A 12,803-nucleotide genomic window follows, 5' to 3' on the forward strand; every position below is an offset into this window, starting at 1 on the left:
CTTTCTGCTAAGGCACTTGATTCACCAGTTTTGTTAGGATTAAGTAGCAGTGAGAGATCATTTCCAGGTAGTAGAGATCATAGTTAATATAAAGTGTATGGGTGTGGTTTAAGTAAGAATGCAAAAGATAAGTTCTTGTTGGTCTAGCAACTCTTTGTCATCATGGATTTTAGAGTGAAAATAGAAGTGTTGATTTCTTTGAGAGGATACTGAACCTTCTAACAGCGGCAGACCAGGTCCCTACCAGCAGAGGGAGTTTGTGTTGCAATTGATGCTACCCTGTACTTAGCAGGTGGTCTGACCACAATTTTGAGGAAAAGTAATGTGAAGATAGATCAGAATTCACTGAACCTGAATAGCAAACTTAATGCAATCATGAAAAGAAGTACTAACTGAAAATGAAGAGATTCTGATAACTTTTTTATGCAACATTGCCTCAAAATATTTAGCAATGTCTTGTAATGCAGTTCCATTTCCTTATTTTATCACTGTGTCTTCTCAAGAATTTGGCTTGTTTCTCTTCATAATGGTAGACAGTAGGGGATTTTTTGTGGGTTTTGTTTGTCTTTGTCAGTTTTGGGGTTTTTTTTTAACTACTGCTCTGAGGTTATTTCTTTTGAGAGGGAACGTCCTGCTTATCTTTTTTACACAGCATTAATCATGAAAACAAAATACTGAACTGAGTAACAGCCTTATTTAATCGTTGCTCATTCACACTTCCATGAAGAAGTATGGGGTATAGAAGGTTCTAAGCAAGTGGTCATTGGTCTCTTTCTACTTGGGACTGTTCCTGAAAGTACTTTCTGGATAAGGTTTTTCCGTAGTTCAAGAACAGTGCAGCTGTGCAGTAAAAATGTTATTTACTACTTCTAGCACTTCACCTTTAGTAGAAGTCTATGACAGTTTGATCTGAAGCTGATGAATAAGGTATCTTTGGGGAATGTATAAAGTAGTTTTATATGGGAGATAAAAGACGGCAGTCAGATACACAGGCTGAAGTTTTTGTATGGAAAAATGATTTCTAATTCTTGTTCTAAATCCTGTTCCTTTCTTCTCCAACAGAAACTATACCAGTATCCTCCTCCACAGACTGGCAAGCAGCTTTTGGGTTTGGTTCCTCCAAACAGCAAGAGGACGACTTAGGGTTTGATCCCTTTGACATCACCCGCAAAGCCTTAGCAGACCTGATTGAGAAGGAACTGTCAGTCCAAGACCAACCTTCCCTTTCGCCCACATCTCTTCAGAACCCTACCCCACACACTACAACTGCCAAAGGGCCAGGTTCTGGATTCCTGCATCCTGCTGCACCCACAAATGCCAACTCTCTCAGTAGCACCTTTCCAGTCATGCCACAGAGGTTTCCACAGTTTCAACAGCATCGAGCAGTTTACAACTCCTTCAGTTTTCCAGGCCAAGCAGCTCGCTATCCTTGGATGGCCTTCCCACGCAATAGCATCATGCACTTGAACCACACAGCAAATCCCACCTCAAATAGTAATTTCTTGGACTTGAATCTCCCGCCACAACACAGCACAGGTCTGGGAGGGATCCCTATATCAGGTAGGTGAATAGACACAGCGGTGAATATGACTTAATTCATGCTCTCAGCTTCTCTGAGTCAGAACAGGAAAAGGAAATAGCCAGCAACAAGCAGTAGACTGTTATCTCTTGACTGTCATACTAGGTTATGAACAGAGGGAGGAATATTGTTTTAAATAGGTCCTTTGTATTAAAAAAAAAAGTAACTGGATATTTAGCCTTGTAAATGTTGAGCTTTATAAGGAAGGTGGAGTATTATGTGCCCGCTTAATTTTGTGCCAAAGCAGATTGGTATTTTGGTTCTTCAGTTTTGCCAGACTGGCTTTAAGAATAGGCCCTGGAAGTGCATTGTGACTTTCATGTTGGCATGCAGGTGTTGACCAGAGTTCTTCAAGTCATGGAAAAAATTGTAACGATGGTAATTTGTGCCAGATGTCTTGTCTGGGTCATTCCCTCTTGCGCATAACCGAATGGCTGCACAGTAAAACATTCAGTGCTGTTCATTTCTGTACTTCAGATGGCCTTAATAGTATGCTAATCTTCACTCAATGGATGCTTGCAATGTGTGTAAGAGGATTCATCCTGATTCTGAGGGCTGTGATGTTGGAGAAAAATAAATGTGCAGTCAGGCCAGTTTAGGCTGCCCTGAGTGTATTAATAGGCTCTTGCATCAAACATTGCAGCTAAGGAGCTAATTGTAGCAATAATTGTCTTGATTAAAAATTTACTTGTGGGGTTTGAAGTTCTTCCACACTTCCAAATTAGGTTGTCCCAAACAAATTCGTGTAACAGGGGAAAAATTTTATTACATGAATAATGAACTGCAGTTAGAAAGTCTGTTAGCTCTTCATAGCCTTGAGGTGGAGAAAACTGCTCCTTGAGATGTTGCCAGAATTTTCTTTCCATGAGTTTTGGAAATACTAGCTTTACTATAAGAAAGTGACCTAGGAAAAAGTGAGTGGGCTTTTTTTTTTTTTGTGCTCTAGTACAAGAGCTAATTTTGACTGTTGCTTTGATGTACTTTGTCGCCTTTGAAGGCTTGTTGCAGCTACTGTACTGTTGAAGGGTCTTTAGGCTGATTCAACTATAAACATGGTCCATCCTGCTAGTGCAAGTAATTCAAAACTCTTTACACTGGCAATAGCAAAGTTTTAAGCATAAAGTGACTGATATTGGTTGTTGTTTCTGGCATGGAGTAACAAAGTACAGCATCCACAGCTGCACTGTTGCTCCCTTTCCCCTAAACTACATATAAGTTTCAGAAAAACAACAGGACATCACTTTTCAACTCTACCACTCAGTTGTAAAAACTTCCACTTTGAGGGGTCAGTAACAAGACTACCTTATGACCTGGTGGACCAGAAAAATCCTGTAGTGTTGAAAAAGCTGTGTTCAGGTTTTGATTCCAAGTTTGCAAAAGTATTGCATTATTTTAATTTTAGTTAGCAGTTTGGAAGTGGAATTTTTGTGTTTGTAGGAGACTTGTAGATCTTTTTTTTGACTTCTGAAAAGCAGGTTGTGTGGTTGATGCACAGCCCAGGCCATGTGCTTCCCCCATATGTTTTAAGGTAACACAATTATGTCCTTTTTTGTATGCAGCTGCTACAACCGATTAATCCAAAAATATTTTTGGCAAATATCATGCTAAAACTAAAATAAACATCTGCTGTAGTAACCATGGAAAGTTCCTTTGTGTTGGTTTTAATCTCTTGTTATAGAAAATATTGTTAGTTGACTGGCTGACAATTAGATAGCCGTTGCTGCAGAGCAAACACTTCTCAGCTGATACACATCAGCTTTGATATATCTTGAAAAAAAAATATTTTGCACAAGGATAGATAACTCCTTTTTCTTTTTCCGGCTGCCAGAAATCAGCTGACGTATCAGTTCTGGTTTAATTTGCTGGGTTATGGGTTTTTATTATTTGTATTTATTTTAGTGCTCTAACTGCTTCAGAAGTACAAATATTTTGAAAGTTAGGAGATGACCTCATGGCTCTTTTCTTGTGTGCTGACTTGATAGTTTCCAGTTTTTGGTTTTGTTTTTTTTTTTTTTTTTTTTTAATCTGCATCTAGAGTACAGGTCTCTCAATTAATCCCTTTTATCTTCTGTTTGAAAAAATAATTCCTGTTCTTTCTTTTGTTTTAGTCTATCAGTAGCAAGTACTTACAGAATTTTCCTAGTTTCCTCATGTAATTTACAGATACATCTATCTGGTGGGGTTGGGGAAAGAAAGTGGTGTCCAAGTACAGATAACTCATGTGTGTAAAACTTTATCATACCATAGCTGACCTGCTAGAAAGGCAGTGCATATCATAACAGCTGTTTAGCAGTATGGAAGAGTGAGTTGTAGTGCACCTGAAGTTCCTTTCTCTTGGCTCTTTTGTTAGTCCATGTTAGGGTGTTTTAGTCAATGTTGCCAGCTTGGCTGGTTCAGATATAACAGGAAAAGAAACCAAGTGCAGGTGAAACTTCACATTCTGTCTTGTAGCAGAGACCCTCTGCTGCTGTAAAACCCACATGTTTCTTAAGGTCTTTGATCACAGTTTCTTACAGGATTATAAATTCCTAAAGTAGCTAATATTGGACTAGTTACTGGTAAGAAAAAAAAAGGGGTGGGAACAGGCACATGAGTCTGTTCTGCTTGCTCTATATAATCAACCCTTTTGAAGTTTTTTGTTTATGTCAAAACAAGCAGATCTAATAACTTCTATAAATTCATATGTTAGTATAGTATTTTCTAGGCTTTCTAAATTAGAGTTGGTTTCACTAGGTGTATTTGTGGTATGGAAGCTTGTATTAAGAAAATGGTATCTTTTAAACTGCTGCTGTTTCTACTTTAGACATTATTATTCACATGAATTTGAAATGCTCATGTGTGACATGTTAAAAGTAATTTGCTGAAACTGCCTTTTGTTTATTTGAGAACCAGAGCTGTGCTGTATTCATAAACTCACAGCTTCAGGCAGGTGTGTTCTGTGATGTAGGAACACAGGAACTACCTACATTTTTTTAATTAAGCTCTCACTTCAAAATAATTTTTGTGTGGAATTTGGTTGCTTGTTTCTCAGAGGAAGTAGTTAATTATTAACTAATTCTGCAGTTTCCAGTGAAATGACACATTGACTTCATAGATTTATTATGCATGTACTTCAAATGTGTCATATTCATCAGGCATACATTTGTCCCCAACCCATATTTAAATGAACTTTTTGGTTGATTGACTCCCAGAGTAACTTTTTTTTTCTTCCCCCACTGTATTGTTTTTTAAACTGTAGGAGACGTTTCATGTTGTCATTTTCAGGGATGATTTAAGCTTATTGCTGCTCTCTGAAGTGGGATTGATGGTTTATTGTGGAATTGTAAATGTGGAACTGTGCTTCAGGAGAAAAGTCCAGTGACTTCTTCATGGACAGTGTGATTGTACGCAAGCTATCTTGAGAATATTGGCCAGCAGCTATGCTTTGTTCTGCAGATAATGCCAAGGGAAAGATTGATTTACTGACAGCAGTGTGGGTGGGGGTGTGCCTTTATTTTACTATAAGATAACAGGAAACTCTTTGTAATTTGATAGCTAGTACACTATCATGTTTGCCACCCTACTGCTTGTTGGTGTGTTCAAAAATAATGGGTATGATATGGGATCATAGAATAAGGTAGGATTCAGATTAACAGTGTGTTTTGAGACAGATGCTTACAAAATGAGATGTATTAATTAATTCATATTAATTTGAAAATATATTCGATTTCTTGAATTTACTGAGGAGTTGGTAGTCATTGATTTTGTTACAGAGAAATACAGTAACAAACTCAGAGTTAAAAGTATTAGGAAAAAGTTGAAAATGGTTAGTCCACTTTCCCATCAGTTCTATGCAAGATGAAGTACTTGACACTTTGAAACTCTGGCTATTACTTCATTTAGTAATTTCATAATTACCCTGAATGTAAAACTTGATTGTAAGCTCTCTGTAGACCATAATAATGAGGTAGTTTGAAGTCTTCCAAGACTACTCCTACACAACACGTATATATTCTTCCCAAAAAAATCATTGAAACCCCTGAGTTGGAAGGGATCCACAAGGATTGTCAAGTCCAATTTCTGACTCTGCACAGGACAGCCTAGAAATTAAATCATATATCAAAGCTTTCTCCAAATGTTTGTTGAACAGAGGCAACTTATGTATATCATATATATATATATATAAAAAAATCTAAATAGGGGAAGAGTGAAGTGGACACGGACAGGTATGAAGCATAAAGAATTTAACCTTATTTAGGATGGGGAAAAATATTGTGTTCGTTGTCTTTGAAGATAACCATTGTAAAGTTCATCAAGATATTTTGACCATGCAGCTGACTGATATGGAAGCTGCCATACATTTATGTGAGTTGTTCCTGATATTTCAAAACGTGGGGATTAAATGTAATAAGTCTGTGTAATAAAATATAATGAAGAATCAAAATTTCATTCTCTCAAGATCTTTTAGTTTTGATGTTGTGGCTTATATCTGTTGAATACGTATATCCTTATTGATTGATATTGCATATATTTAAAGATGAGACAATAAATGGGTAGACTGCTCTGATAATTTTGGGTGTCCCCTAGCAGTGTCTGTGGTAGTGGTGTTGCGTTCCTTATCCAGACACAGATTAGCATGTGTGTCTTCATGTCATGGCTGCATTTAGGTTTTTGTGAAGCAGTAGCTGGTAGCAGAGAGGACAAAGTAATGACAGTTTTATTAAGAAGGTCCAACATCTTCCCACTTAAAGTACTAAGCTCTTCCATTTCTGAACTGTTTGTGGTGTTGCATCTTCTGCTGCTTTAAATTTTCTGGCCTCTGCTCCTCAGCTGTTGAATTTGCCTTGAACATCAAATCCTTTCTTGCCTAATGCTACCTTTTAGGCAAGATTTTAGTAAAACAAGGGAAGATCCCTATATGTTGGCTGTGGTCATATTATTTAAAGACTATTTACAGCACAAAAAAGGATGACATAGCAGAATAAGGGTTAGCATTTCCTTTTAATACTAAGATTCCTTGTCTGACTTGCTATTTTCCCATAATATAATTACATTTCTATTTGAATGTTTTTTTATTTGGTCTTTGTCTTTTTGTCTCCTCTCCCTGGATTGTTTCTATTTCCCAAAACCAAACAAACAAACATGTACTCCAAGCCTTGTTTTATACAGTCTTGGAAGGAAACAGAATTTGTGGCACAGCAGCTGACATTTTCCTGTGGTCTCAGGATGATAATTTGATATGGGGTTTTGGATGTGTTCTGCTACTGTCCCGTTTCAAATGAGGGTTTGGGCCATGTGGTATGAGCATGAGGTCAGCATGCTGTAAAAATTCTCCAAGTGCTGTTTAAAAAAGGCATTTGATCCCATACCCTCGCAACAAGGATGTGACTTAAAACAGTGGTGCCTCACATCCCTTTATCTGAATGCCATGGTGAAACATTTTCCTGTACTTTTCCGCTTGACCTGACATTATATGAAAGCTTTAATGCCTGTTTTAAGTATTGGTTTCCTTACTCTTAACAGTAAGAGAGACATTAGTCTATTAATTTTCTGTCCTAGTCTTTTAAAGAAGACTGCTTGCTCACTTGGTGTTCTTCCTTCATCTTTGGCTTTCCAACACCAGCTGGGCAGAAAGCATGGCAACTGAAAGTCATCTTTTCTGTGCCCCGTGGTCAGATCTAGGCCTGCCTGAAGTCTTTCTCTGATTAGGGGTAAATATTGAAAATAGGAAATCTGGTGAACATTTTAGCTGATACAAGTAGTAGTTGTATGTGCCACGTATGGCATTTCCAAAGGCTTGTATCTTTTCCAGAGTGCAGAGCAGCTGCTCTCAGAAGTAGATGTGTTGCTTGGATAACAGGGTCACTCCTCATTTGAAACTACTTTTAAATTGTAAAATGAAAAGTGCCTTCTGTAAGCAGCCCTCAGCTATTTACATTATTGCTTCTACTGGTTCTTGTATATCCTGGTCTCCTCAATGAAGATGACTGTTAATACAGCCTTTGCTATTTAACATTTTGTTCTTCTCTTCAGTCCTTTTGCTCACAGCACCCATTTTTTTTTCATGGAGGTTCTTAGTCCTCCATCCTTCCTCTTCAGGAGATGCTTTTTATCTGTGTGTATCCCCACCATGAAATTCATTCTTCTTTAATTTTCTGTTGCACTGGTGGAGAAGTGTTCAGCGCAATATGGAATTAATCCATTTTGAAAATAAACTTTTGGCTTGCTCATTTGTTTATGTGGAGGAGTTTAGGAGTTTTTTTTCTTATGCATCCAGGTTTAAACAAAATAAAATTTCAGATTAATTTCCAAAATATTAAATCAGTGTCAAGATCAAAATCTGCTGTGGATATTCCTTTTCTTAGCTCTGGTGTCTTGTCCCTTAACTCCCATACACTTCCACATTTACTCCAAAGGCCTGGCTTACTTGGTGTAATCTTGTAATGATCTCTGAGAAAACTTCATCCACAGCACCTGTCCTTTAAGTCCTGATACTAGGTCTCCATCTGTTTTGAAATTTCATCTTGCACACCCACCCTTCCTTCCAGTGCCTTTTCAGTGCTAATACTGCAACTGTTTTCTAAATCCTGTTGAATATTTTTCCTGTGATTATATAGGTGATATTGTTTCAAATGAGACTTGATACATAAATATGTCTTCATCTCTAGCTTGGTTTTAAGCTCTTATTTTAAATCTTTGATTGCAAGATTTTAGGCATGACAGTGAAAGACAGGCATCCTGCTTTTTTTTTGGGTAGCAAGATGCCTATTTTTAAATGTGTAATTTTATTTTGGAAGAATATGTATGTGACAAAGAAAAAAGTGAGAGAAAAATCCTCCAATTTGGCTGCAATGTATCAGAGGAGTGACTAGTCACATTAACACTACTGCATTTGAAATAAATGTGGGGTTGGCTGAGTAGGTGACCCAGTCTGCCTTCTAGACTGTTAGTCTTGTCAGCCTTTTTGGTAACTTTCCAGAAACAGGGAGAAACAATCAGACTGGTGGTTTTTCACATCAAATTTTATGACTCTTTTTGTCTGTAGTAGTGTCAGCAAAGGAGCTTCAGCTACACTAGATGTTGGCTTTTAAGGAAGGAAGATTTATTTATTTATTTTTAATAGAACCTCTTAGGACTGGTTCACCAAAACATGGAAAGGTTGTTTCCTTTCCCAGGTAACCGGTAAGACAGTGGGATGGCCCTGCAGTAGTGTAAGAGGCAGTTCTGTTGTCTTACATGTCTTCCTCTTCCAGCAGGCAGCTGCTTAGCCTTGGATGCTGTGTTCTCTCAGACGCTTTTCTGAAGTCACTTCAAACTATGCCTTAGGTCACTGGCATGAGTTAAAAGGTGCAGCTGTCTTAGTGATGTTAAAAACATGGCATTTTCTTTTTAAAGATTGGAAAGTGAGTGCACTTGGCACTGCCACCCCAGTGTCTAACAAAAGGCTGTGTCTTGGCATGGGCCTGAAACTTTGGCTCTTTCTGAGTCCATTTAACAAAATACCGGTAATGACTGGTGCATTTCAGCAAAAAGTACAAATAATTCAAAGGCTTTCTGCATAAACTTTTTCTGAGTGTTCCAGCTTGAAAAGCAACTGAGAGAGTAAATACAGTCTTTTTGAAAATTGTATTGGGGGAGGAGCATAAATGAATCCTGAAGGAATAGCAGCAGCTGAAAGAGCAGCTTTGCAAATAGTGTTTCTCCTCCCAGTACTGCCAAATCACATTTGAGGGCAAAATAAAAAAAATTTTCCCATCCCTTGCCATCTTTTGGTTTCTTCTACACAGCCTCATTTGAACTCCATCTTGTCTTCAGAGGAATTTTAAAAATCTATTTAACAAATAGGTCACTTCTATTAGAAGACAGCACCTAGTAATCAGAATGAATTTCTTGTCACGGAAGGTGACACAGAAGGTGAAAACTAGGCTTTCTTGCAATTAGTTTTCCCATCATTATTGAAATAATCTACAAATATATATCAGCCTTAATTGTTTGCAGATGTGGGAAGATTAAAAATGAGTTTATCATTTGCCAGAGTATGATTTCATTGTGCTAATGCTGGTCTCGCAGTCTGAATCAGAGGGTTGATCGACTGGTTGGATATTCCTGGAATCCAGAATCTCTGTAACATGATAGACTCTTGATAATTGTTACTATAGCTTTAAAGATCATGGGGTTTTTCTTTGCCGTTTCTAGTTATTGCATTGCCCATAGGGCAAATTTCAAATATTTTGATTTTATTTATGCGTGTATCTATCTGTGTACTCACAAGTATATTTGTACACGCGGGCTTTTCTTTTGAAGTCAAAGTTTGTTCTATTGACAAGCAGGGTAATCTGGTGAGATTGAACTCTGGTGCATGACATGAGAGGAAGCAGTTTAGGTTAAAATGAACTTTGTTTCTCAGATGAATGGAATTGCATGCTCTCTGAGTTTTTTAATCAAATTGTTCTGTGTGTAGGATTCAAGTATCTATTTCATTTGTTTCAGTATCTTAAGTCTTTGTGCACTTAGATTTATGGTAATATTAAAGATTATCAGCACCAAAAACTATTTTCTTATAGAGTCAGTAATAAAAAATGTGGGATGCTCTGGAAACATTTTGTAGGAAGTCAATGATGTTTTTCAAAGCAACTTGGAATCTCCATTTAAAATTAGTTTATAGATTAAAATTGGGTTGCTGGCTGCTATAATTATGGTTTGGTCTCTTGAGCTGTGGTAAGTGTAAGTCAATCACAAGAACTCTCCAGAATACTTGATGTAACACAGCTTTTCTCAAGCCTAATAAAATTCTGACACTATAAATGCAGGCAAATATGAGTCTTCTTACTTTCCCCATACTCATGTTGAAGAGATTTCCTCTGAAAATGAATGACATTTTCTGACTCATAACTTACTTAGTCACAGAAAGCAGAAAAGTTGTACTGTCAGATCATCATCAAAAAATCATGTAGAAAATCTTATTTTCCCCATTTAAGTGTATACTTTAGAATTAGTATATTCTACTTGATAGTTTGGCTAACTGGCAAGTTAAGTTGCAGTTGGATTTATTTGACATTGAAGAATAGTGTGCTTCTGTTTACTTGGCTGTCTTTTAAATTGAGTGGAATTACTATAACCATGGAAATCAATATGGAATAGAGGTAAAATGTGCTTTATTTGCAGTATTTTAAAGCTGATCGTAGACTGGTGTCTCTTGTCTACCAAAGCCAATTTTGTAGGTGTGTGTATGTACATAAATTATATGTACATGTGCATCTTTTGTTTCCCCAGCTCTTAGAGCTCATGACTGTAAGGCTTTCATTTGAAATTCACACTGTGAAATGACACTTACAGATCTGGGTTTTGTGAATTGTTGATTTGTTTCCCATGTGTAGACAATGTTTGTGAGGCTTTTAAAGGTTCACTGCAAACAGCTTTACCTTCTAGTGCTCTGTCACTAGATGGCTCTCTAGTATGATGAAGAGGCCACTTGTATTCCTCATGGGTAGCACTGCTGTTTAAATGTAGACAGTTTCCATCCTCTCTAATCTGCCAGTAACATTCTCAGGTCTCTGTGAATGGATGAAACTTCATTGTTTCGTTTAAGCATTGTAGGATTTCTAGGAGTCATAGAGTCAATGAAGCTGAGAGAGAAATCCTTCAGGTCACAGATGTTTAAATGGGATTTTATTCATTATTTTAAAAAATTTCATGAGCAAACAGCTTATTACGCATACTGAAATGAAACAGGTATAGTTCTTATCGTAGCTGTTTTGTTGATGTTTAAGTATACAACCTTTGAATTAAAAGCTTTTGAGTTTATGTAATGTGATGGTCATAATTTCTTTTTTTGGATATGATAAACTGTCCTGTCTTTCTCTCTCCCCCTCAAAGGGAAGTACTGGACAACTGTTTTCAAAACAGGAATACAGTGCAAAGTTATTTTGAGATCAAAATAGAGAAGCCCCAGTCACTTCTCAGAATAGGGCATAGGCTGTTTCAGGGAAAGCACTTAAAATCTCTGAACATGGTGGCACAAGGCAGAGACTGGGACCAGAGATGTCACTTGAAAGGGTGTGCTTCTCTGGTGACTCCATTTGCTTCTAATTGAGTTGACAGACTCTTTGTGAACTCCTGGTAGTCCTTCCTAATGTTTTTTTTTTTTTCCTCTAATTTTTCTTTGGCTTCAAAATTTATTGTACAGTATCTTTGAAGATTTCACAAGGGCCTTTTTACAGGCAGGTTGTTGAAATAGCTATTCTATTACTGAGTACACCTTGATAGTCTCTTTGCTTCTTTTGTTGCCACTTTTTGCAGTCAGGTATATGACATGGGCTAGAAGTTTATTTTTCTCTCATATGATGATTTTCCTCTGATTTTATTTTGCTTATTTGATAATTTTCTGTAATTGACACACCATGTGTCTTGGTCACACATACGACATACTGATGGGTTCTTTAAAAATAAATAATTGTGACCATGATTTGCAGGACTGTTTGCTTTTCAGTGGGACTAGAATATTTAGGACTTGGTGTGAAGGTATTTAATGTTTTTACTCAATTGGCATGAAAATAGGCTTTTGTAATGGCTTGGAATATAAGTTAGGTAGAGCAGAGAAATGCTCTTGCTTTACCTGTAATGTAACAGTCTTGTGATCTTTCCTATTGGTCATATTTACTTAAGCATGTACTGGGTGAATTTTCTTTGGATTTTACCATAGGTTTGTATCAGAATTGGGGCAGTGATTTGAAATGGTCTAGTCATTGTGGAATATTCGAGTGGGCTTGTCTCACACCAAGAAGTTCTGCTGTGCCATCAATATAAAAGATTGAGTGTGTCAGTGTCACCAAAGTGGCACAGCCAAATCTGAAACACTTTTGGGTCTTCATTGCCATGTCATTTTCAGAATTTTGGAAGTCACAGAACAGCCCATATCAGTGCAGCAGACACTTGTGCAAACATGTTCAAAAGTACTGATTCTGTGCAACAGAACAGTATTCTGGCTTGGCCATTAATCCTCTTCACAGCCTCTCCCCCAAATAACACTGCTTTGCCTGATTTGAATAAATAGTGTTAAGGCATTGTAGGTAGAGAATGAGGTAAAACTGCTTCATTGTCTGGTAGGATGTGATAATGGGGCAATGATTTTATTTAGAAATTCATTAAGTGACTAGTTTTATACAAATTAATGTTCAGGCTTCTCAGATGTTTTATTTTTCTTAAGTTAACTTCAAATGTTTTGTATTTAGATTGGATGGACAAG

General features: G+C 37.2%; 1 protein-coding gene across 5 annotated transcripts in view; it reads left to right on the plus strand.

Annotated features, from left to right (window-relative positions):
- Positions 1 to 12,803, plus strand: part of CNOT4 (CCR4-NOT transcription complex subunit 4) — a 76,610-nt gene that overhangs the window by 58,070 nt on the left and 5,737 nt on the right. For all 5 annotated transcript variants that reach the window (XM_064419876.1, XM_064419877.1, XM_064419879.1 and 2 more), the window contains one exon: positions 1,063 to 1,560. In XM_064419876.1, coding sequence (XP_064275946.1) covers positions 1,063 to 1,560 — 498 coding nt within the window. The remainder of the gene's footprint in view (positions 1 to 1,062; positions 1,561 to 12,803) is intronic.

This window comes from Passer domesticus, chromosome 5 (assembly GCF_036417665.1).
Source record: "Passer domesticus isolate bPasDom1 chromosome 5, bPasDom1.hap1, whole genome shotgun sequence".
Lineage (NCBI taxonomy): Eukaryota > Metazoa > Chordata > Aves > Passeriformes > Passeridae > Passer > Passer domesticus.